General features: G+C 44.3%; 8 protein-coding genes across 14 annotated transcripts in view; 6 read left to right on the plus strand and 2 right to left on the minus strand.

Moving 5' to 3' along the window:
* LOC126557136 (double-strand-break repair protein rad21 homolog) overlaps nt 1-26,545 on the minus strand; it is a 435,365-nt gene that overhangs the window by 97,588 nt on the left and 311,232 nt on the right. The window lies entirely within an intron of this gene.
* LOC126557393 (heat shock protein 70 A1) lies at nt 182-7,768 on the plus strand. Its single transcript, XM_050213155.1, has 2 exons — nt 182-202; nt 5,822-7,768. Exon 2 carries the CDS (start codon nt 5,845-5,847, stop codon nt 7,762-7,764), a length of 1,920 nt encoding a protein of 639 aa, XP_050069112.1. The 5' UTR covers nt 182-202; nt 5,822-5,844; the 3' UTR covers nt 7,765-7,768.
* Nucleotides 182-16,115, plus strand: LOC126557392 (heat shock protein 70 A1). Of its 2 annotated transcripts, none has more exons than XM_050213153.1 (2): nt 182-202; nt 14,169-16,115. In XM_050213153.1, exon 2 carries the CDS (start codon nt 14,192-14,194, stop codon nt 16,109-16,111), a length of 1,920 nt encoding a protein of 639 aa, XP_050069110.1. In that variant the 5' UTR covers nt 182-202; nt 14,169-14,191; the 3' UTR covers nt 16,112-16,115. The 2 variants fall into 2 exon arrangements, with proteins under 2 accessions (XP_050069110.1, XP_050069109.1); XM_050213152.1 differs by lacking the exon at nt 182-202 and adding an exon at nt 5,784-5,804.
* LOC126557394 (heat shock protein 70 A1) lies at nt 182-21,063 on the plus strand. 3 transcript variants are annotated; one of them, XM_050213158.1, is made up of 2 exons: nt 182-202; nt 19,117-21,063. In XM_050213158.1, exon 2 carries the CDS (start codon nt 19,140-19,142, stop codon nt 21,057-21,059), a length of 1,920 nt encoding a protein of 639 aa, XP_050069115.1. In that variant the 5' UTR covers nt 182-202; nt 19,117-19,139; the 3' UTR covers nt 21,060-21,063. The 3 variants fall into 3 exon arrangements, with proteins under 3 accessions (XP_050069115.1, XP_050069114.1, XP_050069113.1); XM_050213157.1 differs by lacking the exon at nt 182-202 and adding an exon at nt 5,784-5,804; XM_050213156.1 differs by lacking the exon at nt 182-202 and adding an exon at nt 14,131-14,151.
* LOC126557395 (heat shock protein 70 A1-like) lies at nt 182-25,948 on the plus strand. 4 transcript variants are annotated; one of them, XM_050213161.1, is made up of 2 exons: nt 182-202; nt 24,002-25,948. In XM_050213161.1, the coding sequence occupies exon 2, from the start codon at nt 24,025-24,027 to the stop codon at nt 25,942-25,944; it is 1,920 nt and encodes a 639-aa protein (XP_050069118.1). In that variant the 5' UTR covers nt 182-202; nt 24,002-24,024; the 3' UTR covers nt 25,945-25,948. The 4 variants fall into 4 exon arrangements, with proteins under 4 accessions (XP_050069118.1, XP_050069119.1, XP_050069117.1 ...); XM_050213162.1 differs by lacking the exon at nt 182-202 and adding an exon at nt 5,784-5,804; XM_050213160.1 differs by lacking the exon at nt 182-202 and adding an exon at nt 14,131-14,151.
* LOC126567247 (heat shock protein 70 A1-like) lies at nt 242-566 on the plus strand (the record flags this gene model as incomplete). The annotated part of the gene is made up of 1 exon (XM_050223478.1): nt 242-566. A coding segment is annotated over exon 1 (324 nt), but the record flags the coding sequence as incomplete, so codon positions are not given.
* On the plus strand, nt 568-1,067 carry LOC126559603 (heat shock protein 70 B2-like; the record flags this gene model as incomplete). The annotated part of the gene is made up of 1 exon (XM_050215773.1): nt 568-1,067. A coding segment is annotated over one exon (495 nt), but the record flags the coding sequence as incomplete, so codon positions are not given.
* On the minus strand, nt 7,790-10,150 carry LOC126567248 (uncharacterized). Its single transcript, XM_050223479.1, has 4 exons — nt 9,469-10,150; nt 9,418-9,431; nt 8,232-8,638; nt 7,790-7,829 (listed from the first exon to the last, which is right to left on the minus strand). Exons 1-4 carry the CDS (start codon nt 10,148-10,150, stop codon nt 7,790-7,792), a joined length of 1,143 nt encoding a protein of 380 aa, XP_050079436.1.

Here is a 26,545-nt window from a genome sequence, read left to right on the forward strand (position 1 = left end):
TTCATATATATAGCCGTGTTTCGAGCAGAGAGCGTCATTCAGAGAATAACAAATCGAGAGTGAAAAACAAACGAGCGCTAACTGTAGCAAGAGAAAATCCCAAGTGAACAAACTGTTTGAATTGTGAATTGTTCCACAAGACGCACAAAGCGAATTTATCGTACCGAAAGTGTTAAAGGTGAATAGAAGTGAAGTTTGTGAGGTGAAAAATACATATAGTGAAATAAAAACAGTGAGTGAAAATGCCGTCTGCAATTGGAATCGACTTGGGCACGACGTACTCGTGTGTCGGAGTGTTTCAGCATGGAAAGGTGGAAATCATTGCCAACGACCAGGGTAACAGGACGACCCCGAGCTATGTTGCATTTTCGGACACGGAGCGGCTTATCGGCGATGCGGCCAAGAACCAGGTGGCCATGAACCCCACCAACACAGTGTTCGATGCCAAACGGCTGATCGGACGCCGGTATGACGACCCAAAGATTCAGGCCGATCTGAAACACTGGCCGTTCACGGTGACGAACGACTGCGGCAAGCCAAAGATTCAGGTGGAATTCAAAGGAGGTCACGTTCGATCTCGACGCCAACGGTATTCTGAACGTGTCGGCGAAGGAAATGAGCACTGGCAAGGAGAAAAACATCACGATCAAGAACGACAAGGGCCGCTTGTCGCAGGCGGACATCGATCGTATGCTGGCCGAGGCGGAGCGGTTCCGCGAGGAGGATGAAAAGCAGCGTGAGCGAGTCGCCGCTCGCAATCAGCTCGAGGCGTACTGTTTCAGCCTGAAGCAATCGCTCGAATCAGCCGGATCGAAGCTGAGCGAAAGCGACCGCAAAACGGTGGAAGACCGATGCAACGAGACTCTGCGCTGGATCGATGGCAACAGTATGGCAGAGAAGGAAGAGTACGATCACAAGATGCAGGAGCTTACGCGAGCCTGCAGTCCGATCATGACGAAGCTGCATCAGCAATCGGGAGCAGGCCCGGCTCCGACCAGCTGTGGACAGCAAGCGGGTGGTTTCGGTGGACGCTCGGGACCGACAGTAGAGGAGGTGGACTAAGCAGAAGCAGCAACTGCCAACTTTGCTAGTGACCCAAGGCGAATAAGAAGACTGTGTGTAAATAGCTGTACATATAAATGTGATCAAGTTATTAGATAAGCAAATAATGCATTAAGGTTTAGAGATGTAAAGAACAAAGATACTCATCGAGAAACAATAAATTATAATATTTATTAAAAGAATGCAATATTTGTAGTTGAACTTATTTCCTGTTTTTTCAAATAATTTTGAAAGAATTGTATTTATTATAATGTTGAAAGAAATAAGTATGTGTAATGACCCAAAGAACTCAACATTGTTATTTGTTGATTATTGCCGTAGGCATGCCGTGGTTTGCTGTTTGATGTTCTTTCTTGTTTTCAAATATATCTTTGGAGCGTTCTTACTGCAGTTGCAGTGCATGATCTTTCCTACTACGTATATGTATAAATGTAAACGTATAAAATTGAGTAAAGCTGTTTGTTGTAAATGTTTGTAAAATTTGGTTAAGGTCCTTAGAAAACGGTAATATTAGAAAATTGACTCTGTTCCACTTTTCACCATTCTCACGCAAACATAGCCAATATGTAGTCATGTTCAGTTGACTAAATGCTGTGCAACCGTACTCATCATTGGGTGCGACGAAGGAACCGATGAGCAGTTCAATAACAGCCTTCGGTTGGTAATGTTCGAAATTGCTAAATATGTAAAACTGGGTCGACATACAATCTAACACAGGATAACTGAAATATCATGAAAGTTATGAGATATTGTTGTAAACGTAAAATATTATTTGTTTGAGTATTTTTTTCCTGGAAGCCATGTTTAGTTGCCATATTTTTGGCATATTAGGAAGGAGCACCCTCCCTTTGTAATTTATTACGAGCTTGAGACGTTTCTCAAACGAAACGCACGCGGCACGCACCTGTTCCATCGGTATGTCGTGCCAGATCTTGGAAATAACGTTCTTGAATTGATCGACTGTGTTCACTTTATACTCGCTTTGCTTGGCCAGCATGTATGATCATACTTAGTAATCAAGGGGATTGAGATCCGGGGAATTGGGCGACCATGAAATCTTATCTAGAAACCCTGTCAAATTCTCCTGACAAAATGGTTGGACGATATTAGCCGTGTGGGCCGGAGCGCAGTCTTGTTGTCTTGTTCGATTTTGAACATTGTGCGGCTGTTCGAAAACAAAGAGTTTCTCATAGGAAAACACGAACACCTGACCTGCGTGCCGCGAAAGTATCAATTTGCATCTGTGCAGCCTATTCTTCTTTGCAGCTTCCGTTACTCCATGTACTTTACGATTCTTGTACGGCTTGTATCCTAGGTCTTTCGTCATAATAGTGTGCGTCGTCCCGATTGACACATTCAGGTCAGCAGCAGTCCTCCGGATTGAGTGGGTCATTTTTCGACGAATCTGCTCCCTCACCACGTTGATGACTGCTGGCGTCCTCACCGAACCGACTGCCCGAATCTTGTACGGTCATTGGTCGAGCCTGTCTCCCGGTACCGGCGGATGGTAGTATAAATAAAATTCCGCTTCACCCCGTGAGATTTCAACCGCCGGAATATGTGCTGCCACCGGGCTGTTCACATCGGACAAACAATTTTACTAAAAGATCGCGATACTCTTTCATCGTGCACAGTGTTTACAAAGTAAGTGACAGTTAGTCGACACCACATGCAACGGTTAGCCTATACATGATACTACAGCTGACACCATCATTAATACACAGAATACACAGAGTGCACAACTACAAATCGATGAAAAGTTGTATTCGAACTTAATGAACACCCTGTAGATATAGAATTTATGTCCCTAATATGTATATCAAGAGTTGATGTCAGACGCGAAGCCAAGGAATTGGAGAGATCAGGTGAAAATCATGCCCCGGATGTCGAAGCCCGCGCTTCGCATGACACCCTCCAGAGCGATGTTGAACAACAATCAGGAGAGTTCGTCTCCTTGCCTCAGACCCCGGAGAGATACGAACGATTCCGACAGCATGCTCGAAACTCTCACCTTGCACTGCACCCCGTCCATAGTGGCGTTTAGCAGCCGTACCACCTTCCCAGGGAATGGTATCGTAGGCCGCCTTGAAGTCAATGAACAGGTGGTGCGTAGGGATCTGGTGCTCCCGGCATTTTTGGAGGATCTGCCGTAGAGTAAAGATTTGGTCGGTTGTCGTTTTGCCTCCAACAAATCCAGCTTGGTAGATTCCGACGAAACATATAGCAAGGGGTTCCAGTTTGCAGAAGAGTATTCGGGACAGGATCTTTTAGGCAGCATTCATGAATGTGATGGCCCGGAAGTTAGCACAGCACAGATAGCGGAAAACCTCTCCGGACCCATCTTGAACTTGAATCATTTCTGCTGTTTGATGGCACTGATGACTTCGTCCAAGGATGGCGGGGGTCCCTCGTCATCGTCCTACTGGCTGTCGTAATACTGCTCTCCTCTGCTTCCTGCGCCTAGATCGATGCCTCCTGCATCTGTTCCATTAAGGTGTCTGTCGAAGTAGCGCTTCCACCTGTTGATCACCTCTCGCTCGTCCGACAGGACATCTCCTTCCTCGCTGCGGCACACAGCGATCATGGGAGTAAAACCGCCCCGTACCGCATTCAACAACTTGCGAGTTTCCCCCGACTGGGATAACTGCTGCATCAGTTGTTCGTCCGGCGCTTCGAAACTCCGCTTCTTGTCCTTGAAGAGCCGAATCTGCTGCCTCCTTAGTCGTCTGTACGTTCTACCGGGTCTCGTTCCACGTTTTACCGGGTCTCGCGCTTTAGCATGCGAGTACGCGCTGCGTTCTTCTTGGATAGTGTTCGCCTGCACTCATCATCAAACCATTCTTTCCTCTGGTTACGTGTCACGCGGACAATTGTTCGCTCGGCTGTGTTGCTGATGGATTGCTCCACCATATGCCAGTGGTCATTGAGGGACACCACCACACTGTACCTGGAGCGAGTTGCGTGCTGGAAGAAGGTGCTGCGAATGGTCATGTGCTTTGAGGAGGCAAAGTTCACAAGCTGAAGCCCGTTGTCTCAGCTTCGTCAGCTGATGGGCACTGAAATTTCCTGTCTTGGGTTTAAATACCTCCTCCCGTCCGTCCCGTCCCGTTCGTTGCAATTGTATTAGGGGTGGCTTGCAAGGCCTCTCCTCCAACCCCCTGTCTCGTCGGAGGGCCTACGCATCCTAGCTGATTAAAGTCCCGTAGGATGCCAGGACAGAAGGACAACCAGCCGCCCCTAACATGGAGAACAGACGCTAGTTATCCACCATCCCCCCCCCCCCCCCCCTCCCCGTTTATTTTAGCTATATAACCCAGCTTCCCAAGGGGTTGGGTTTCCCCGTGTATCCAAGCTCACATATTTGCAGAGATATGTTACCATTCTGTACGCCGTGGACGTATTGAGTCGGAATAGGGTATGGAGATCCTTTATTAACATTCAAGAGGTGTCGGACCATACCCATATCAGTGCGTTATTGCTACATTCACTGACAACAGAACTTTCAGGTCGGTGTTGTCTACAGTGATTTTTCGTCGGCCTTTGACAAAGTTCAACACTTTTTTTATTCCCTTAGGACGGCCTGACTGTATTACTGTTCAACACTTTTTGCTTTTAGCCAAACTTAAAAGATTTGGGTTCTCGATCCGCTTAGGGACTCTTCTCGAATCTTTGCTTGTGGGTCCTCTACGTAGAACGTCAAGTTAGATTCATGTTAGATTCTCTCCATTCATTCGATCGTCGGGGGTCCTCAGGACAGTTTCCTTAGTGCTTTCCTTTTCTTTCTGTTTATCAATGATGTATCCTATATCCTTCACAACTCCGGACACTGTCCGGACAAGTTTGTACGATTACATCACATTTATTTTTATTTTTTATTATGTTCATGATGATGATGATGAAATGATGATTAACCTATAAGAAATTATAATAAAGAATAAGAATTATTATAAGCAATAAGCATAATAAATAAATTTAATTTATAAATTAAATTAATTGGCTGCTAATGGCTACATAAATTTTCATAATTAAATAATTGAAGACACTTTGATGAATTATTAATAATACAATAATATCAAACAACCCAACCATCGTATAATTTAATGCAAACATTTTCCAGCACGTTTCAATGCGTCGATTCTATATTTAGCTACGCGTCTAAAATAACGTCTCCAACAGGCGATACATACGTAATGAGTAATGCTTGGAAACTCATACCTGTGAGATGTGAGTGAGAACACATTAATTAGGCATATGCATTTTATATGATGCAATATACATTGTAGATGTTTGCAGATGTAAAATCATTCCTGTACTAGCGCAGTACAAACAATTAGTTTCGATTAGCACATAAAATAAGAATGATACAGCGTGTACGGGCAGGTGTTCGTTAACCATTACACCGTACCGAGATAGCCGAGACAATGCATTACATCCATGAAACGCGAGCGTATTCGAGCACTCTCGCGCACGTTCGAGAGAGCATTCGAGCAGTTTCTGGTTGGTTCGAGAGGGTTGGCGATGTTTCTAGAAACTGAAAGGTTTCATATATATAGCCGTGTTTCGAGCAGTGAGCGTCATTCAGAGAATAACAAATCGAGAGTGAAAAGCAAGCGAGCGCTAACTGTAGCAAGAGAAAATCCCAAGTGAACAAACTGTTTGAATTGTGAACTGTTCCACAAGACGCACAAAGCGAATTTATCGTACCGAAAGTGTTAAAGGTGAATAGAAGTGAAGTTTGTGAGGTGAAAAATACATACAGTGAAATAAAAACAGTGAGTGAAAATGCCGTCTGCAATTGGAATCGACTTGGGCACGACGTACTCGTGCGTCGGAGTGTTTCAGCATGGAAAGGTGGAAATCATTGCCAACGACCAGGGTAACAGGACGACTCCAAGCTATGTTGCATTTTCGGACACGGAGCGGCTTATCGGCGATGCGGCCAAGAACCAGGTGGCCATGAACCCCACCAACACAGTGTTCGATGCCAAACGGCTGATCGGACGCCGGTATGACGACCCAAAGATTCAGGCCGATCTGAAACACTGGCCGTTCACGGTGACGAACGACTGCGGCAAGCCAAAGATTCAGGTGGAATTCAAAGGAGAGCGCAAGACGTTTGCACCGGAGGAAATCAGCTCGATGGTGCTGACGAAGATGAAGGAAACGGCCGAAGCATATCTGGGCCACTCAGTGAAGAACGCCGTCATCACAGTTCCAGCCTACTTCAACGACAGCCAGCGACAGGCGACGAAGGATGCCGGTGCCATTGCGGGTCTGAATGTGATGCGCATCATCAACGAACCGACGGCGGCCGCGTTGGCTTACGGGCTGGACAAGAACCTGAAGGGTGAGCGCAACGTATTGATATTCGATCTGGGCGGAGGAACGTTCGATGTGTCCATTCTGACGATCGATGAGGGTTCGCTGTTCGAGGTGCGAGCCACTGCCGGCGATACACATCTGGGAGGTGAAGACTTCGACAATCGGATGGTGGCACACTTCGTGGAGGAATTCAAGCGCAAGTTTAAGAAGGACCTTTCAAAGAATGCCCGAGCGCTACGACGCTTGAGGACGGCCTGTGAGAGAGCGAAGCGAACGCTTTCCTCCAGCACGGAGGCAACGATCGAGATCGACGCCCTAATGGATGGAATCGACTACTACACGAAAATCAGCCGTGCACGGTTCGAGGAGCTGTGTTCGGATCTGTTCCGTTCCACGCTGCACCCAGTGGAGAAAGCACTGGCGGACGCAAAGATGGACAAGAGCTCGATTCACGACATCGTGCTGGTGGGCGGCTCTACCCGCATTCCGAAGGTACAGTCGCTGTTGCAGAACTTCTTCTGCGGCAAATCCTTGAATCTATCGATCAACCCGGACGAAGCGGTAGCTTACGGTGCGGCAGTACAAGCGGCCATTCTTAGCGGTGACAAGGACGAAAAGATCCAGGACGTACTGTTGGTCGATGTGGCCCCACTATCGCTGGGAATCGAAACGGCCGGCGGAGTGATGACGAAGCTCATCGAGCGGAACTCGCGCATCCCGTGCAAACAGACACAGACCTTCTCGACCTACGCCGACAACCAGCCGGGCGTGTCGATCCAGGTGTTTGAGGGTGAGCGAGCAATGACCAAGGACAACAATCTGCTGGGCCAGTTCGACCTGTCGGGCATTCCACCGGCACCGCGCGGTGTACCAAAGATCGAGGTCACGTTCGATCTTGACGCCAACGGTATTCTGAACGTGTCGGCGAAGGAAATGAGCACTGGCAAGGAGAAAAACATCACGATCAAGAACGACAAGGGCCGCTTGTCGCAGGCGGACATCGATCGTATGCTGGCCGAGGCGGAGCGGTTCCGCGAGGAGGATGAAAAGCAGCGTGAGCGTGTCGCCGCTCGCAATCAGCTCGAGGCGTACTGTTTCAGCCTGAAGCAATCGCTCGAATCAGCCGGATCGAAGCTGAGCGAAAGCGATCGCAAAACGGTGGAAGACCGATGCAACGAGACTCTGCGCTGGATCGATGGCAACAGTATGGCAGAGAAGGAAGAGTACGATCATAAGATGCAGGAGCTTACGCGAGCCTGCAGTCCGATCATGACGAAGCTGCATCAGCAATCGGGAGCAGGCCCGGCTCCGACTAGCTGTGGACAGCAGGCGGGTGGTTTCGGTGGACGCTCGGGACCGACAGTAGAGGAGGTGGACTAAGCAGAAGCAGCAACTGCCAACTTTGCTAGTGCCCCAAGGCGAATAAGAAGACTGTGTGTAAATAGCTGTACATATAAATGTGATCAAGTTATTAGATAAGCAAATAATGCATTAAGGTTTACAGATGTAAAGAACAAAGATACTCATCGAGAAACAATAAATTATAATCGTTATGGAGTTAGGTGTTGATCCTTCAAGTGCTGTTTTATGACTGTCCGGTTTATTCTCCTTCTTACTAATACATACATGTACTTACATCTAACGCTTCCACTATACGCTTACATACTACCTATACTTACGACACTACATTCTCCCCCTTAAACAAAGTTTACTTCTATCTCCGATACTTTAATCTAGGTTGTCCTTCCAACCTTTTCGACCGTCTTAAAGGTGGAGGACTAGACTCACTCCTTTTCCTTTTAAATGACTTATTTTCATTTCTTGGTATTACGACAACATTTTTATACATTCCTTTATCCTTTTTCCTTATTTGATTTGCATGTACCAATCGTACTACTCCATTTAGACTTATTAAATATCTTAGACTACTTATCTTCTTCTTTATTATCGCTGGAATCCATCTCACGTATTCCTTAAAGTGGTTTTTGTAATAGACTTCTTCTTCTTCTTTATAATGATCTTGATATTTCACCATTGGAACAAGTCTTCTTGACTCTTCTTTACTCGATGTTTGTCTTTCATGTCCTTTCCTAGGGTTTAATTTCGCTACTAACGTATGTGGTACGTAACAAAATACTCTTTCTGATGGCGTTACTTTGGTAACCGTACATGGACTATTTCTATAACTGATTAGAAGATGATTTAGCTTCCTTTGTAGACTTAATGGTTTCAATCTCATATCCAACAAATACTTCTTCAGCTTGTCTTTTACTGTCCTAACCGCTCTCTCGGCCAACCCGTTCGACTGTGGGTGGTACGGAGGAGACTTACTGATTTTTATGCCTTTTGCTCTTAAAAACAATACAAATTTTTCTGAACCAAAAGAAGGACCATTATCTCAATAGCTTTCACGCTGAAGTACGTGTTGGTACTAATATACCATCATCCACTAATTTATCTAGGTTTGCTTCTACTTTTTCTATTAGAGCATACGGGACTGAATACGCTTTGTGAAAAACGGGTGTATAGTTGGGTTTAACACTAAATTAGCTTCGAATCCTTCTATCGCGTCTTTATGATTACTATTTGTTAGATTCGGAAACATCTTTTTCATCTCATCATGCCATTTATCTGTATAAATTTGATTTAAATTGAAACTTTTTCTCCAATTTGGAAATAATATATCTAATGCATCACGACCTAGTAGAGGATTCCCTTTGTTTTCGGTTGGAATTACTGTGATTTCTAAACTGACCGTTTTACTTTTGGTGCTTACATTTACACGTATTTTTCCTAACGGTGTTAAACTTTGACCTGATGCAGTAATAAAACGCAAATGTGTTTGTTCTAACTCGATATTTGCAAATTCTTTCCGGTACACATTCTCCGGTATGACTGTATTACACGCACCGCAGTCTATCTCAAACGCAATGTTTATACCATTGATTTTCAATACGCACACTTCTGGACCACTAATCGCTCTATCTTCGGATATGCGTGTTAGTAACACATCCTTTTGTTCCGACCTCAAACTCTGCACATTCGTACTTCGGCAACACGACGACACATGACCATATTTTTTGCAGTTGAAACACTGCCACATACGCGCAGGACATGTCTGTGGATTATGTGATCTTCCACATCTGTAACACTTCATTTCTTGCTTGTGCGCTCTGCTCTGTTGGTGTAAAGGTGTACTGCTTCCAGGGTAGTAGTGCACTTTCGGACCGACGCTTCGTTTTGGCGCGCACTTAATCGCCGCCATTTCCCTCTGTTTCTCTTTCGATGTAAATGTTTCATTTTGTTCATCAGCAGCTTCCCACGTTCTGGCTATATTTTCTGCACTCACGAATGTTAAGTCCGATTCTCGTAGAAGACGTTTTCTCAATCCTTCGTCTCGAACACCAGCTACTAGTTGATCTCGCAAACTTTCCGCTAAACAACACGTGAACTTACACGATTGTGCAAGCGCTTTTAATTCTACTATGTACTCCGCAACCGACTGATCCTTTTGTAGACAGTTTCTGAAGTTGAAACGTTCCGCCACTATGTTGACTTTCTGTTCCAGCTGGTCTTGTAGCTTAACGCACAGCTTCTCGTAGTTTACCGTCTTTGGCTGTTCAGGTAACACTAGCTTTGATATAAGACTGTACAGCGACGCTCCACCCAAGGTTAACAACATTATTGTTTTCTTCGATGATTCGACTTCGTTCACTTGGAAAAAAATATCCATTCTTTCCAAGTACTCCTTGATGCTTTCACCCATGACAAATGGTTCGACTTCACCGATTAACGACATGACTAATCATTTGACTTTTAAGGTTCGCTTTATCCTCGTCGCCCACTGTTATGGAGTTAGGTGTTGATCCTTCAAGTGCTGTTTTATGACTGTCCGGTTTATTCTCCTTCTTACTAATACATACATGTACTTACATCTAACGCTTCCACTATACGCTTACATACTACCTATACTTACGACACTACAATAATATTTATTAAAAGAATACAATACTTGTAGTTGAACTTATTTCCTGTTTTTTCAAATAATTTTGAAAGAATTGTGTTTGTTATAATGTTGAAAGAAATAAGTATGTGTAATAACCCAAAGAACTCAACATTGTTATTTGTTGATTATTGCCGTAGGATGCCATGGTTTGCTGTTTGATGTTCTTTCTTGTTTTCAAATATATCTTTGGAGCGTTCTTACTGCAGTTGCAGTGCATGATCTTGCTACTAGAAATTTTGCAAATGTATAAAATTGAGTAAAGCTGTTTGTTGTAAATGTTTGTAAAATTTGGTTAAGGTCCTTAGAAAACGGTAATATTAGAAAATTGACTCTGTTCCACTTTTCACCATTCTGACGCAAACATAGCCAATATGCAATCATGTTTAGTTGACTAAACGCTATGCAACCGTACTCATCATTGGGTGCGATGAAGCAACCGATGAGCAGTTCAATAACAGCCTTCGTTTGGTAATGTTCAAAATTGCTAAATAAAACTGGGTCGACACCCAATCTAACACAGGATAACTGAAATATCATGAATGTTATGAGAAATTGTTAATACTTTTAACATATTGATATAGAAATAGAATTTATGTCCCTAATACATATGTATATCAAGAGCAGTAGTTTGAAACTGAATTGAGAGGTAACCTTATAGTTTTGGGCAACACTGCACGTGATAGTGTCAAGCGAGTGATGGACACATGATAAATTAATGAGTGTGGATGTTAAGGATCCATGGAAGAATTGAAAAACTTTCTAAGAGTGAAAGCTGTATTTTTGCCATGTTTGAGATGGGATTCTGGCTTCTAAGGAGAGACGAATGTAGTCTCAGAGACTCAAAGCTCCTATACACAAAAGAAGAAACATATATCGCTTCTGTTTTCAAAAACTGCAGCACAGCCTTAACCGCCTCTCTTTCTCAATTGTTTAACATATCTTATCCTTCCGGTGCCTTCCCTGACATCTGGAAATGTGTGTCAACGTTTTCGATATTCATAAAAGATTATATTTTGTACAAAGCTTGGTTCAGTTCAAATCAGCATGGTTTCTTGCCATGAGGATCGATTGTTACCATCCTAATCCAACTTGTATCGTCAACCATGAGCCAAACAGATTGTTAGTCGTCGACCTTTGACAAAGTTCAGCACTTTTTTATTCCGTTAGAACGGCCTGACCGTATTGCTGTTCAGTACTATTTGCTCTTAGCCAAACTTAAAAGATTTGGGTTCTCGATCCGCTTATTGACTCTTCTCGAATTTATTCTTGTGGGTTCTCTACGTACAACGTCAAGTTAGATTCATGTTAGATTTTCTCCATTCATTCGAACAGCGGGGGTCCTTTTCCTTCTGTTTATCAATGACGTATCCTATATCCTTCACTATTCCGAACACTATTGTACTCCAGACAAGTTTGCATGATAACACAACGTTTATTTTTATTTTTATTTATTTAATTATCTCAAATTATATTCATTTGCCATTGCGCCTGTACAAATCTTAAACAAAGCATAAACCTACCTTATATTTATACTTACAAAATCAGACCTAAGAAACCAAATACGAAAAAGGCACAATGAATATTTTTTTTCATTGTTGGTTAATTTATCCGTCCGCCATGCAGGCTTAACAATAGCATGGCACCTGAAACTGCGTTACATATATTCTTATTTTCTATGTCAATTTCTCTCTTATCCTGTCCTTAAAAGCTCTGATACTCAAGTTGTAGTCAAAGTGCCTTGCGTACTCGTTGAATCGACAGGTGCATTGCAATATTGACATCATATTTTTTCTCCCAATCTCTGGTCTGAGCGACTGTTTGTCGTTCCAATTGTACCTCGTCTCCTTTTCTCGTTGATGTTCTGTCAATTTTCTGCATATTTGTCTCAAATAATGTTCGACGATCTCCTTCACCTATCAAATTGAAAGATAATATCTATTACGGATCACCGGTAATGACACACGGATCGCTTTACATTTTATGAGATCACAGTGGTGTTTCTCATGATCTGCTTTGATCTGCTTTTCGTCAATTAAATTATTTTGCTGCAAGTGGCTACATAAATTTTCATAATTAAATAATTGAAGACACTTTGATGAATTATTAATAATACAATAATATCAAACAACCCAACCATCGTATTATTTAATGCAAACATTTTCCAGCACGTTTCAATGCGTCGATTCTATGTAGCATATCTGCTAAACATCTCACTAGAGCATAGATTATCTCGCATATGACAAGCGTTACATAACAACATGCGGTGAACAAAAGTTCAACAATTCAACAAACAACTTGCATTAACCAAGAACGCAAGAAATGCACATCTAGCAGTTTGACCAAGCGCACGCTTAAAACAAAACAACCAAACATTGACCAGCGCACCCAGCTATCGCGTAACGCTATGCAATACGATATTGATTCAAAAACGTCTAGACACTCACCTTTGCGAGTACAGACAGTGGTCAGCAATTAAACACCAAATAGATAACTTTAGGCATACCCAATGTGAATTTATTGGCGACACATTTTATGCAAGCGAAGCAATCAACCGCACCGCTGTTCAAACACATTACGTGCAAACGTAGCACTTCTCACAACTCATGACAAACAAGTAACAAATAACACACTAGCAATGAGACCCCAAAACAGGAAAGAACGTCTCCAAATACAACTTATTGCTAACGCTGAACCAAACTCGTCATGTTGGTTCCCACGCCGAACCGACTTTAATCAAATTACCAAATTGAACGGACGTCGACAGAAAACAAATAATTATTTCAACCCTATTTTTTATAACAAGAAAATTGTCAAAAAAAACCCAACAAAATTATGGTATAAATAAAAGCGAAATAGTTTTGGACGAGGATGTTCGATCGGACCGCCAAGACTAGAACAACCTATCCACAAAATAATTGCGTTTTAGTTCATGAGCTTCGAGAGTCCCCCTACCCAAGGTAAGGCCTCGATGTCTCCAACAATCCAGTAAGGGAAATCTCTTCCAGATTTCTATGATCGCCTGGACGATCAAAGGCGATACCGATTCGAAAGTTCCCACCTTGATTTCGGGAGAACGGACATTCCCTACTAGAGCAATGTGACCGCGCATGCAGCCGATGCAGTCCGACAGTGCGTGTGTGCGCGATCATATTACATCAATATTTAGCTACGCGTCTAAAATAACGTCTCCAACAGGCGATACATACGTAATGAGTAATGCTTGGAAACTCATACCTGTGAGATGTGAGTGAGAACACATTAAATAGGCATATGCATTTTATATGATGCAATATACATTGTAGATGTTTGCAGATGTAAAATCATTCCTGTACTAGCGCAGTACAAACAATTAGTTTCGATTAGCACATAAAATAAGAATGTTACAGCGTGTACGGGCAGGTGTTCGTTAACCATTACACCGTACCGAGATAGCCGAGACAATGCATTACATCCATGAAACGCGAGCGCATTCGAGCACTCTCGCGCACGTTCGAGAGAGCATTCGAGCAGTTTCTGGTTGGTTCGAGAGGGCTGGCGATGTTTCTAGAAACTGAAAGGTTTCATATATATAGCCGTGTTTCGAGCAGTGAGCGTCATTCAGAGAATAACAAATCGAGAGTGAAAAGCAAGCGAGCGCTAACTGTAGCAAGAGAAAATCCCAAGTGAACAAACTGTTTGAATTGTGAACTGTTCCACAAGACGCACAAAGCGAATTTATCGTACCGAAAGTGTTAAAGGTGAATAGAAGTGAAGTTTGTGAGGTGAAAAATACATACAGTGAAATAAAAACAGTGAGTGAAAATGCCGTCTGCAATTGGAATCGACTTGGGCACGACGTACTCGTGCGTCGGAGTGTTTCAGCATGGAAAGGTGGAAATCATTGCCAACGACCAGGGTAACAGGACGACCCCAAGCTATGTTGCATTTTCGGACACGGAACGGCTTATCGGCGATGCGGCCAAGAACCAGGTGGCCATGAACCCCACCAACACAGTGTTCGATGCCAAACGGCTGATCGGACGCCGGTATGACGACCCAAAGATTCAGGCCGATCTGAAACACTGGCCGTTCACGGTGACGAACGACTGCGGCAAGCCAAAGATTCAGGTGGAATTCAAAGGAGAGCGCAAGACGTTTGCACCGGAGGAGATCAGCTCGATGGTGCTGACGAAGATGAAGGAAACGGCCGAAGCATATCTGGGCCACTCAGTGAAGAACGCCGTCATCACAGTTCCAGCCTACTTCAACGACAGCCAGCGACAGGCGACGAAGGATGCCGGTGCCATCGCGGGTCTGAATGTGATGCGCATCATCAACGAACCGACGGCGGCCGCGTTGGCTTACGGGCTGGACAAGAACCTGAAGGGAGAGCGCAACGTATTGATATTCGATCTGGGCGGAGGAACGTTCGATGTGTCCATTCTGACGATCGATGAGGGTTCGCTGTTCGAGGTGCGAGCCACTGCCGGCGATACACATCTGGGAGGCGAAGACTTCGACAATCGGATGGTGGCACACTTCGTGGAGGAATTCAAGCGAAAGTTCAAGAAGGACCTTTCAAAGAATGCCCGAGCGCTACGACGCTTGAGGACGGCCTGTGAGAGAGCGAAGCGAACGCTTTCCTCCAGCACGGAGGCAACGATCGAGATCGACGCCCTAATGGATGGAATCGACTACTACACGAAAATCAGCCGTGCACGGTTCGAGGAGCTGTGTTCGGATCTGTTCCGTTCCACGCTGCACCCAGTGGAGAAAGCTCTGGCGGACGCAAAGATGGACAAGAGCTCGATTCACGACATCGTGCTGGTGGGCGGCTCTACCCGCATTCCGAAGGTACAGTCGCTGTTGCAGAACTTCTTCTGCGGCAAATCCTTGAATCTATCGATCAACCCGGACGAAGCGGTAGCTTACGGTGCGGCAGTACAGGCGGCCATTCTTAGCGGTGACAAGGACGAAAAGATCCAGGACGTACTGTTGGTCGATGTGGCACCACTATCGCTGGGAATCGAAACGGCCGGCGGAGTGATGACGAAGCTCATCGAGCGGAACTCGCGCATCCCGTGCAAACAGACACAGACCTTCTCGACCTACGCCGACAACCAGCCGGGCGTGTCGATCCAGGTGTTTGAGGGTGAGCGAGCAATGACCAAGGACAACAATCTGCTGGGCCAGTTCGACCTGTCGGGCATTCCACCGGCACCGCGCGGTGTACCAAAGATCGAGGTCACGTTCGATCTCGACGCCAACGGTATTCTGAACGTGTCGGCGAAGGAAATGAGCACTGGCAAGGAGAAAAACATCACGATCAAGAACGACAAGGGCCGCTTGTCGCAGGCGGACATCGATCGTATGCTGGCCGAGGCGGAGCGGTTCCGCGAGGAGGATGAAAAGCAGCGTGAGCGTGTCGCCGCTCGCAATCAGCTCGAGGCGTACTGTTTCAGCCTGAAGCAATCGCTCGAATCAGCCGGATCGAAGCTGAGCGAAAGCGACCGCAAAACGGTGGAAGACCGATGCAACGAGACTCTGCGCTGGATCGATGGCAACAGTATGGCAGAGAAGGAAGAGTACGATCACAAGATGCAGGAGCTTACGCGAGCCTGCAGTCCGATCATGACGAAGTTGCATCAGCAATCGGGAGCAGGCCCGGCTCCGACTAGCTGTGGACAGCAAGCGGGTGGTTTCGGTGGACGCTCGGGACCGACAGTAGAGGAGGTGGACTAAGCAGAAGCAGCAACTGCCAACTTTGCTAGTGCCCCAAGGCGAATAAGAAGACTGTGTGTAAATAGCTGTACATATAAATGTGATCAAGTTATTAGATAAGCAAATAATGCATTAAGGTTTAGAGATGTAAAGAACAAAGATACTCATCGAGAAACAATAAATTATAATATTTATTAAAAGAATGCAATACTTGTAGTTGAACTTATTTCCTGTTTTTTTCATATAATTTTGAAAGAATTGTGTTTATTATAATGTTGAAAGAAATAATTATGTGTAACGACCCAAAGAACTCAACATTGTTATTTGTTGTTTATTGCCGTAGACATGCCATGGTTTGCTGTTTGACGTTCTTTCTTGTTTTCAAATATATCTTTGGAGCGTTCTTACTGCAGTTGCAGTGCATGATCTTTCCTACTACGTATATGTATAAATGTAAACGTATAAAATTGAGTAAAGCTGTTTGTTGTAAATGTTTGTAAAATTTGGTTAAAGATCCTTAGAAAACGGTAATATTATAAAATTGACTGTGTTCCACTTTTCACCATTCTGACGCAAACATAGCCAATATGCAATCATGTTCAGTTGACTAAATGCTGTGCAACCGTACTCATCATTGGGTGCGACGAAGGAACCGATGAGCAGTTCAATAACAGCCTTCGTTTGGTAATGTTCCAAATTGCTAAATAAAACTGGGTCGACACCCAATCTAACACAGGATAACTGAAATATCATGAAAGTTATGAGAAATTGTTAATACTTTTAACATATTGATATAGAAATAGAATTTATGTCCCTAATACATATGTATATCAAGAGCAGTAGTTTGAAACTGAATTGAGAGGTAACCTTATAGTTTTGGGCAACACTGCACGTGATAGTGTCAAGCGAGTGATGGACACATGATAAATTAATGAGTGTGGATGTTAAGGATCCATGGAAGAATTGAAAACCTACCTAAGAGTGAAAGCTGTATTTTTGCCATGTTTGAGATGGTATTCTGGCTTCTAAGGAGAGGCGAATGTAGTCTCAGAGACTCAAAGCTCCTATACACAAAAGAAGAAACATATATCGCTTCTGTTTTCAAAAACTGCAGCACAGCCTTAACCGCCTCTCTTTCTCAATTGTTTAACATCTCTTATCCTTCCGGTGCCTTCCCTGACATCTGGAAATGTGTGTCAACGTTTCCGATATTCATAATAGATTATATTTTGTACAAAGCTTGGTTCAGTTCAAATCAGCATGGTTTCTTGCCATGAGGATCGATTGTTACCATCCTAATCCAACTTGTATCGTCAACCATGAGCCAAACAGATTGTTAGTCGTCGACCTTTGACAAAGTTCAGCACTTTTTTTATTCCGTTAGAACGGCCTGACCGTATTGCTGTTCAGTACTATTTGCTCTTAGCCAAACTTAAAAGATTTGGGTTCTCGATCCGCTTTTTGACTCTTCTCGAATCTATTCTTGTGGGTTCTCTACGTACAACGTCAAGTTAGATTCATGTTAGATTTTCTCCATTCATTCGAACAGCGGGGGTCCTTTTCCTTCTGTTTATCAATGACGTATCCTATATCCTTCACTATTCCGAACACTATTGTACTCCAGACAAGTTTGTATGATAACACAACGTTTATTTTTATTATTTATTTATTTAATTGTCTCAAATTATTTTCATTTGCCATTGCGCCTGTACAAATCTTAAACGAAGCATAAACCTATCTTATATTTATAGTTACAAAATCAGACCTACGAAACCAAATACGAAAAAGGCACAATGAATAATTTTTTTCATTGTTGGTTAATTTATCCGTCCGCCATGCAGGCTTAACAATAGCATGGCACCTGAAACTGCGTTACATATATTCTTATTTTCTATGTCAATTTCTCTCTTATCGTGTCCTTAAAAGCTCTGATACTCAAGTTGTAGTCAAAGTGCCTTGCGTACTCGTTGAATCGACAGGTGCATTGCAATATTGACATCACATTTTTTCTCCCAATCTCTGGTCTGAGCGACTGTTTGTCGTTCCAATTGTACCTCGTCTCCTTTTCTCGTTGATGTTCTGTCAATTTTCTGCATATTTGTCTCAATTAATGTTCGACGATCTCCTTCACCTATCAAATTGAAAGATAATATCTATTATGGATCACCGGTAATGACACACGGATCGCTTTACATTTTATGAGATCACAGTGGTGTTTCTCATGATCTGCTTTGATCTGCTTTTCGTCAATTAAATTATTTTGCTGCAAGTGGCTACATAAATTTTCATAATTAAATAATTGAAGACACTTTGATCAATTAATAATAATACAATAATATCAAACAACCCAACCATCGTATAATTTAATGCAAACATTTTCCAGCACGTTTCAATGCGTCGATTCTATATTTAGCTACGCGTCTAAAATAACGTCTCCAACAGGCGATACATACGTAATGAGTAATGCTTGGAAACTCATACCTGTGAGATGTGAGTGAGAACACATTAAATAGGCATATGCATTTTATATGATGCAATATACATTGTAGATGTTTGCAGATGTAAAATCATTCCTGTACTAGCGCAGTACAAACAATTAGTTTCGATTAGCACATAAAATAAGAATGTTACAGCGTGTACGGGCAGGTGTTCGTTAACCATTACACCGTACCGAGATAGCCGAGACAATGCATTACATCCATGAAACGCGAGCGCATTCGAGCACTCTCGCGCACGTTCGAGAGAGCATTCGAGCAGTTTCTGGTTGGTTCGAGAGGGCTGGCGATGTTTCTAGAAACTGAAAGGTTTCATATATATAGCCGTGTTTCGAGCAGTGAGCGTCATTCAGAGAATAACAAATCGAGAGTGAAAAGCAAGCGAGCGCTAACTGTAGCAAGAGAAAATCCCAAGTGAACAAACTGTTTGAATTGTGAACTGTTCCACAAAGACGCACAAAGCGAATTTATCGTACCGAAAGTGTTAAAGGTGAATAGAAGTGAAGTTTGTGAGGTGAAAAATACATACAGTGAAATAAAAACAGTGAGTGAAAATGCCGTCTGCAATTGGAATCGACTTGGGCACGACGTACTCGTGCGTCGGAGTGTTTCAGCATGGAAAGGTGGAAATCATTGCCAACGACCAGGGTAACAGGACGACCCCAAGCTATGTTGCATTTTCGGACACGGAACGGCTTATCGGCGATGCGGCCAAGAACCAGGTGGCCATGAACCCCACCAACACAGTGTTCGATGCCAAACGGCTGATCGGACGCCGGTATGACGACCCAAAGATTCAGGCCGATCTGAAACACTGGCCGTTCACGGTGACGAACGACTGCGGCAAGCCAAAGATTCAGGTGGAATTCAAAGGAGAGCGCAAGACGTTTGCACCGGAGGAGATCAGCTCGATGGTGCTGACGAAGATGAAGGAAACGGCCGAAGCATATCTGGGCCACTCAGTGAAGAACGCCGTCATCACAGTTCCAGCCTACTTCAACGACAGCCAGCGACAGGCGACGAAGGATGCCGGTGCCATTGCGGGTCTGAATGTGATGCGCATCATCAACGAACCGACGGCGGCCGCGTTGGCTTACGGGCTGGACAAGAACCTGAAGGGTGAGCGCAACGTATTGATATTCGATCTGGGCGGAGGAACGTTCGATGTGTCCATTCTGACGATCGATGAGGGTTCGCTGTTCGAGGTGCGAGCCACTGCCGGCGATACACATCTGGGAGGCGAAGACTTCGACAATCGGATGGTGGCACACTTCGTGGAGGAATTCAAGCGAAAGTTCAAGAAGGACCTTTCAAAGAATGCCCGAGCGCTACGACGCTTGAGGACGGCCTGTGAGAGAGCGAAGCGAACGCTTTCCTCCAGCACGGAGGCAACGATCGAGATCGACGCCCTAATGGATGGAATCGACTACTACACGAAAATCAGCCGTGCACGGTTCGAGGAGCTGTGTTCGGATCTGTTCCGTTCCACGCTGCACCCAGTGGAGAAAGCTCTGGCGGACGCAAAGATGGACAAGAGCTCGATTCACGACATCGTGCTGGTGGGCGGCTCTACCCGCATTCCGAAGGTACAGTCGCTGTTGCAGAACTTCTTCTGCGGCAAATCCTTGAATCTATCGATCAACCCGGACGAAGCGGTAGCTTACGGTGCGGCAGTACAGGCGGCCATTCTTAGCGGTGACAAGGACGAAAAGATCCAGGACGTACTGTTGGTCGATGTGGCACCACTATCGCTGGGAATCGAAACGGCCGGCGGAGTGATGACGAAGCTCATCGAGCGGAACTCGCGCATCCCGTGCAAACAGACACAGACCTTCTCGACCTACGCCGACAACCAGCCGGGCGTGTCGATCCAGGTGTTTGAGGGTGAGCGAGCAATGACCAAGGACAACAATCTGCTGGGCCAGTTCGACCTGTCGGGCATTCCACCGGCACCGCGCGGTGTACCAAAGATCGAGGTCACGTTCGATCTCGACGCCAACGGTATTCTGAACGTGTCGGCGAAGGAAATGAGCACTGGCAAGGAGAAAAACATCACGATCAAGAACGACAAGGGCCGCTTGTCGCAGGCGGACATCGATCGTATGCTGGCCGAGGCGGAGCGGTTCCGCGAGGAGGATGAAAAGCAGCGTGAGCGTGTCGCCGCTCGCAATCAGCTCGAGGCGTACTGTTTCAGCCTGAAGCAATCGCTCGAATCAGCCGGATCGAAGCTGAGCGAAAGCGACCGCAAAACGGTGGAAGACCGATGCAACGAGACTCTGCGCTGGATCGATGGCAACAGTATGGCAGAGAAGGAAGAGTACGATCACAAGATGCAGGAGCTTACGCGAGCCTGCAGTCCGATCATGACGAAGTTGCATCAGCAATCGGGAGCAGGCCCGGCTCCGACTAGCTGTGGACAGCAAGCGGGTGGTTTCGGTGGACGCTCGGGACCGACAGTAGAGGAGGTGGACTAAGCAGAAGCAGCAACTGCCAACTTTGCTAGTGCCCCAAGGCGAATAAGAAGACTGTGTGTAAATAGCTGTACATATAAATGTGATCAAGTTATTAGATAAGCAAATAATGCATTAAGGTTTAGAGATGTAAAGAACAAAGATACTCATCGAGAAACAATAAATTATAATATTTATTAAAAGAATGCAATACTTGTAGTTGAACTTATTTCCTGTTTTTTTCATATAATTTTGAAAGAATTGTGTTTATTATAATGTTGAAAGAAATAATTATGTGTAACGACCCAAAGAACTCAACATTGTTATTTGTTGTTTATTGCCGTAGACATGCCATGGTTTGCTGTTTGACGTTCTTTCTTGTTTTCAAATATATCTTTGGAGCGTTCTTACTGCAGTTGCAGTGCATGATCTTTCCTACTACGTATATGTATAAATGTAAACGTATAAAATTGAGTAAAGCTGTTTGTTGTAAATGTTTGTAAAATTTGGTTAAAGATCCTTAGAAAACGGTAATATTATAAAATTGACTGTGTTCCACTTTTCACCATTCTGACGCAAACATAGCCAATATGCAATCATGTTCAGTTGACTAAATGCTGTGCAACCGTACTCATCATTGGGTGCGACGAAGGAACCGATGAGCAGTTCAATAACAGCCTTCGTTTGGTAATGTTCCAAATTGCTAAATAAAACTGGGTCGACACCCAATCTAACACAGGATAACTGAAATATCATGAAAGTTATGAGAAATTGTTAATACTTTTAACATATTGATATAGAAATAGAATTTATGTCCCTAATACATATGTATATCAAGAGCAGTAGTTTGAAACTGAATTGAGAGGTAACCTTATAGTTTTGGGCAACACTGCACGTGATAGTGTCAAGCGAGTGATGGACACATGATAAATTAATGAGTGTGGATGTTAAGGATCCATGGAAGAATTGAAAACCTACCTAAGAGTGAAAGCTGTATTTTTGCCATGTTTGAGATGGTATTCTGGCTTCTAAGGAGAGGCGAATGTAGTCTCAGAGACTCAAAGCTCCTATACACAAAAGAAGAAACATATATCGCTTCTGTTTTCAAAAACTGCAGCACAGCCTTAACCGCCTCTCTTTCTCAATTGTTTAACATCTCTTATCCTTCCGGTGCCTTCCCTGACATCTGGAAATGTGTGTCAACGTTTCCGATATTCATAATAGATTATATTTTGTACAAAGCTTGGTTCAGTTCAAATCAGCATGGTTTCTTGCCATGAGGATCGATTGTTACCATCCTAATCCAACTTGTATCGTCAACCATGAGCCAAACAGATTGTTAGTCGTCGACCTTTGACAAAGTTCAGCACTTTTTTTATTCCGTTAGAACGGCCTGACCGTATTGCTGTTCAGTACTATTTGCTCTTAGCCAAACTTAAAAGATTTGGGTTCTCGATCCGCTTTTTGACTCTTCTCGAATCTATTCTTGTGGGTTCTCTACGTACAACGTCAAGTTAGATTCATGTTAGATTTTCTCCATTCATTCGAACAGCGGGGGTCCTTTTCCTTCTGTTTATCAATGACGTATCCTATATCCTTCACTATTCCGAACACTATTGTACTCCAGACAAGTTTGTATGATAACACAACGTTTATTTTTATTATTTATTTATTTAATTGTCTCAAATTATTTTCATTTGCCATTGCGCCTGTACAAATCTTAAACGAAGCATAAACCTATCTTATATTTATAGTTACAAAATCAGACCTACGAAACCAAATACGAAAAAGGCACAATGAATAATTTTTTTCATTGTTGGTTAATTTATCCGTCCGCCATGCAGGCTTAACAATAGCATGGCACCTGAAACTGCGTTACATATATTCTTATTTTCTATGTCAATTTCTCTCTTATCCTGTCCTTAAAAGCTCTGATACTCAAGTTGTAGTCAAAGTGCCTTGCGTACTCGTTGAATCGACAGGTCATTGCAATATTGACATCACATTTTTTCTCCCAATCTCTGGCCTGAGCGACTGTTTGTCGTTCCAATTGTACCTCGTCTCCTTTTCTCGTTGATGTTCTGTCAATTTTCTGCATATTTGTCTCAATTAATGTTCGACGATCTCCACTTTACATTTATGAGATCACAGTGGTGTTTCTCATGATCTGCTTTGATCTGCTTTTCGTCAATTAAATTATTGTGCTGCAAGTGGCTACATAAGTTTTCATAATTAAATAATTGAAGAAACTTTGATGAATTAATAATAATACAATAATATCAAACAACCAAACCATCGTATAATTTAATGCAAACATTTTCCAGCACGTTTCAATGCGTCGATTCTATATTTAGCTACGCGTCTAAAATAACGTCTCCAACAGGCGATACATACTTAATGAGAAATGCTTGGAAACTCATAACTGTGAGATGTGAGTGAGAACACATTTATTAGGCATATGCATTTTATATGATGCAATACACATTGTAGATGTTTGCAGATGTAAAATCATTCCTGTACTAGCGCAGTACAAACAATTAGTTTCGATTAGCACATAAAATAAGAATGATACACCGTGTACGGGCAGGTGTTCGTTAACCATTACACCGTACCGAGATAGCCGAGACAATGCATTACATCCATGAAACGCGAGCGCATTCGAGCACTCTCGCGCACGTTCGAGAGAGCATTCGAGCAGTTTCTGGTTGGTTCGAGAGAGTTGGCGATGTTTCTAGAAACTGAAAGGTTTCATATATATAGCCGTGTTTCGAGCAGTGAGCGTCATTCAGAGAATAACAAATCGAGAGTGAAAAGCAAACGAGCGCTAACTTTAGCAAGAGAAAATCCCAAGTGAACAAACTGTTTGAATTGTGAATTGTTCCACAAGACGCACAAAGCGAATTTATCGTACCGAAAGTGTTAAAGGTGAATAGAAGTGAAGTTTGTGAGGTGAAAAATACATACAGTGAAATAAAAACAGTGAGTGAAAATGCCGTCTGCAATTGGAATCGACTTGGGCACGACGTACTCGTGCGTCGGAGTGTTTCAGCATGGAAAGGTGGAAATCATTGCCAACGACCAGGGTAACAGGACGACCCCAAGCTATGTTGCATTTTCGGACACGGAACGGCTTATCGGCGATGCGGCCAAGAACCAGGTGGCCATGAACCCCACCAACACAGTGTTCGATGCCAAACGGCTGATCGGACGCCGGTATGACGACCCAAAGATTCAGGCCGATCTGAAACACTGGCCGTTCACGGTGACGAACGACTGCGGCAAGCCAAAGATTCAGGTGGAATTCAAAGGAGAGCGCAAGACGTTTGCACCGGAGGAGATCAGCTCGATGGTGCTGACGAAGATGAAGGAAACGGCCGAAGCATATCTGGGCCACTCAGTGAAGAACGCCGTCATCACAGTTCCAGCCTACTTCAACGACAGCCAGCGACAGGCGACGAAGGATGCCGGTGCCATCGCGGGTCTGAATGTGATGCGCATCATCAACGAACCGACGGCGGCCGCGTTGGCTTACGGGCTGGACAAGAACCTGAAGGGAGAGCGCAACGTATTGATATTCGATCTGGGCGGAGGAACGTTCGATGTGTCCATTCTGACGATCGATGAGGGTTCGCTGTTCGAGGTGCGAGCCACTGCCGGCGATACACATCTGGGAGGTGAAGACTTCGACAATCGGATGGTGGCACACTTCGTGGAGGAATTCAAGCGCAAGTTTAAGAAGGACCTTTCAAAGAATGCCCGAGCGCTACGACGCTTGAGGACGGCCTGTGAGAGAGCGAAGCGAACGCTTTCCTCCAGCACGGAGGCAACGATCGAGATCGACGCCCTAATGGATGGAATCGACTACTACACGAAAATCAGCCGTGCACGGTTCGAGGAGCTGTGTTCGGATCTGTTCCGTTCCACGCTGCACCCAGTGGAGAAAGCTCTGGCGGACGCAAAGATGGACAAGAGCTCGATTCACGACATCGTGCTGGTGGGCGGCTCTACCCGCATTCCGAAGGTACAGTCGCTGTTGCAGAACTTCTTCTGCGGCAAATCCTTGAATCTATCGATCAACCCGGACGAAGCGGTAGCTTACGGTGCGGCAGTACAGGCGGCCATTCTTAGCGGTGACAAGGACGAAAAGATCCAGGACGTACTGTTGGTCGATGTGGCCCCACTATCGCTGGGAATCGAAACGGCCGGCGGAGTGATGACGAAGCTCATCGAGCGGAACTCGCGCATCCCGTGCAAACAGACACAGACCTTCTCGACCTACGCCGACAACCAGCCGGGCGTGTCGATCCAGGTGTTTGAGGGTGAGCGAGCAATGACCAAGGACAACAATCTGCTGGGCCAGTTCGACCTGTCGGGCATTCCACCGGCACCGCGCGGTGTACCAAAGATCGAGGTCACGTTCGATCTCGACGCCAACGGTATTCTGAACGTGTCGGCGAAGGAAATGAGCACTGGCAAGGAGAAAAACATCACGATCAAGAACGACAAGGGCCGCTTGTCGCAGGCGGACATCGATCGTATGCTGGCCGAGGCGGAGCGGTTCCGCGAGGAGGATGAAAAGCAGCGTGAGCGTGTCGCCGCTCGCAATCAGCTCGAGGCGTACTGTTTCAGCCTGAAGCAATCGCTCGAATCAGCCGGATCGAAGCTGAGCGAAAGCGATCGCAAAACGGTGGAAGACCGATGCAACGAGACTCTGCGCTGGATCGATGGCAACAGTATGGCAGAGAAGGAAGAGTACGATCACAAGATGCAGGAGCTTACGCGAGCCTGCAGTCCGATCATGACGAAGTTGCATCAGCAATCGGAAGCAGGCCCGGCTCCGACTAGCTGTGGACAGCAAGCGGGTGGTTTCGGTGGACGCTCGGGACCGACAGTAGAGGAGGTGGACTAAGCAGAAGCAGCAACTGCCAACTTTGCTAGTGCCCCAAGTCGAATAAGAAGACTGTGTGTAAATAGCTGTACATATAAATGTGATCAAGTTATTAGATAAGCAAATGATACATTAAGGTGTTATGTCACAGAAAATATAATATTTCTCGTTGAAAAAACGCTACGTTAAAAATTCGTTCATGATACTTAAAAAAAAAGATTTTTTTTTAGAAAAGTAATAAGCCCATTTTCTTAAGCTTTAGTTTGAACGTATACTGTTAACTCTTGACTGACTGACTGAAATGTAACTTACTTAAAGCATAGCCACAAACCTGAACGAGATCAAATAAAATGAAATGTAGTACCATACTGTTAAGAAATTACGAAGTCGTATGATTCTATTATTACATAGAAAATATTCCTATGCTTAGATTCTTTTAGGAAATTTTGTTGGTTTCAAAGATTTTAATAACTTCTTCTTAGCAGCATGGTAAACGACATTATGAGGCGTCTGTTAATTTTTCGCCAATGGCTATTTCTCATTGCTAGTTTTAGTTTTGTTTTGTTACATTTTGTACAGGCCATTCATTCATATCATGTAATTCATTACTTTTTATTTCCAA

The sequence above is a fragment of the Anopheles maculipalpis genome, chromosome 2RL (assembly GCF_943734695.1).
Source record: "Anopheles maculipalpis chromosome 2RL, idAnoMacuDA_375_x, whole genome shotgun sequence".
NCBI lineage: Eukaryota > Metazoa > Arthropoda > Insecta > Diptera > Culicidae > Anopheles > Anopheles maculipalpis.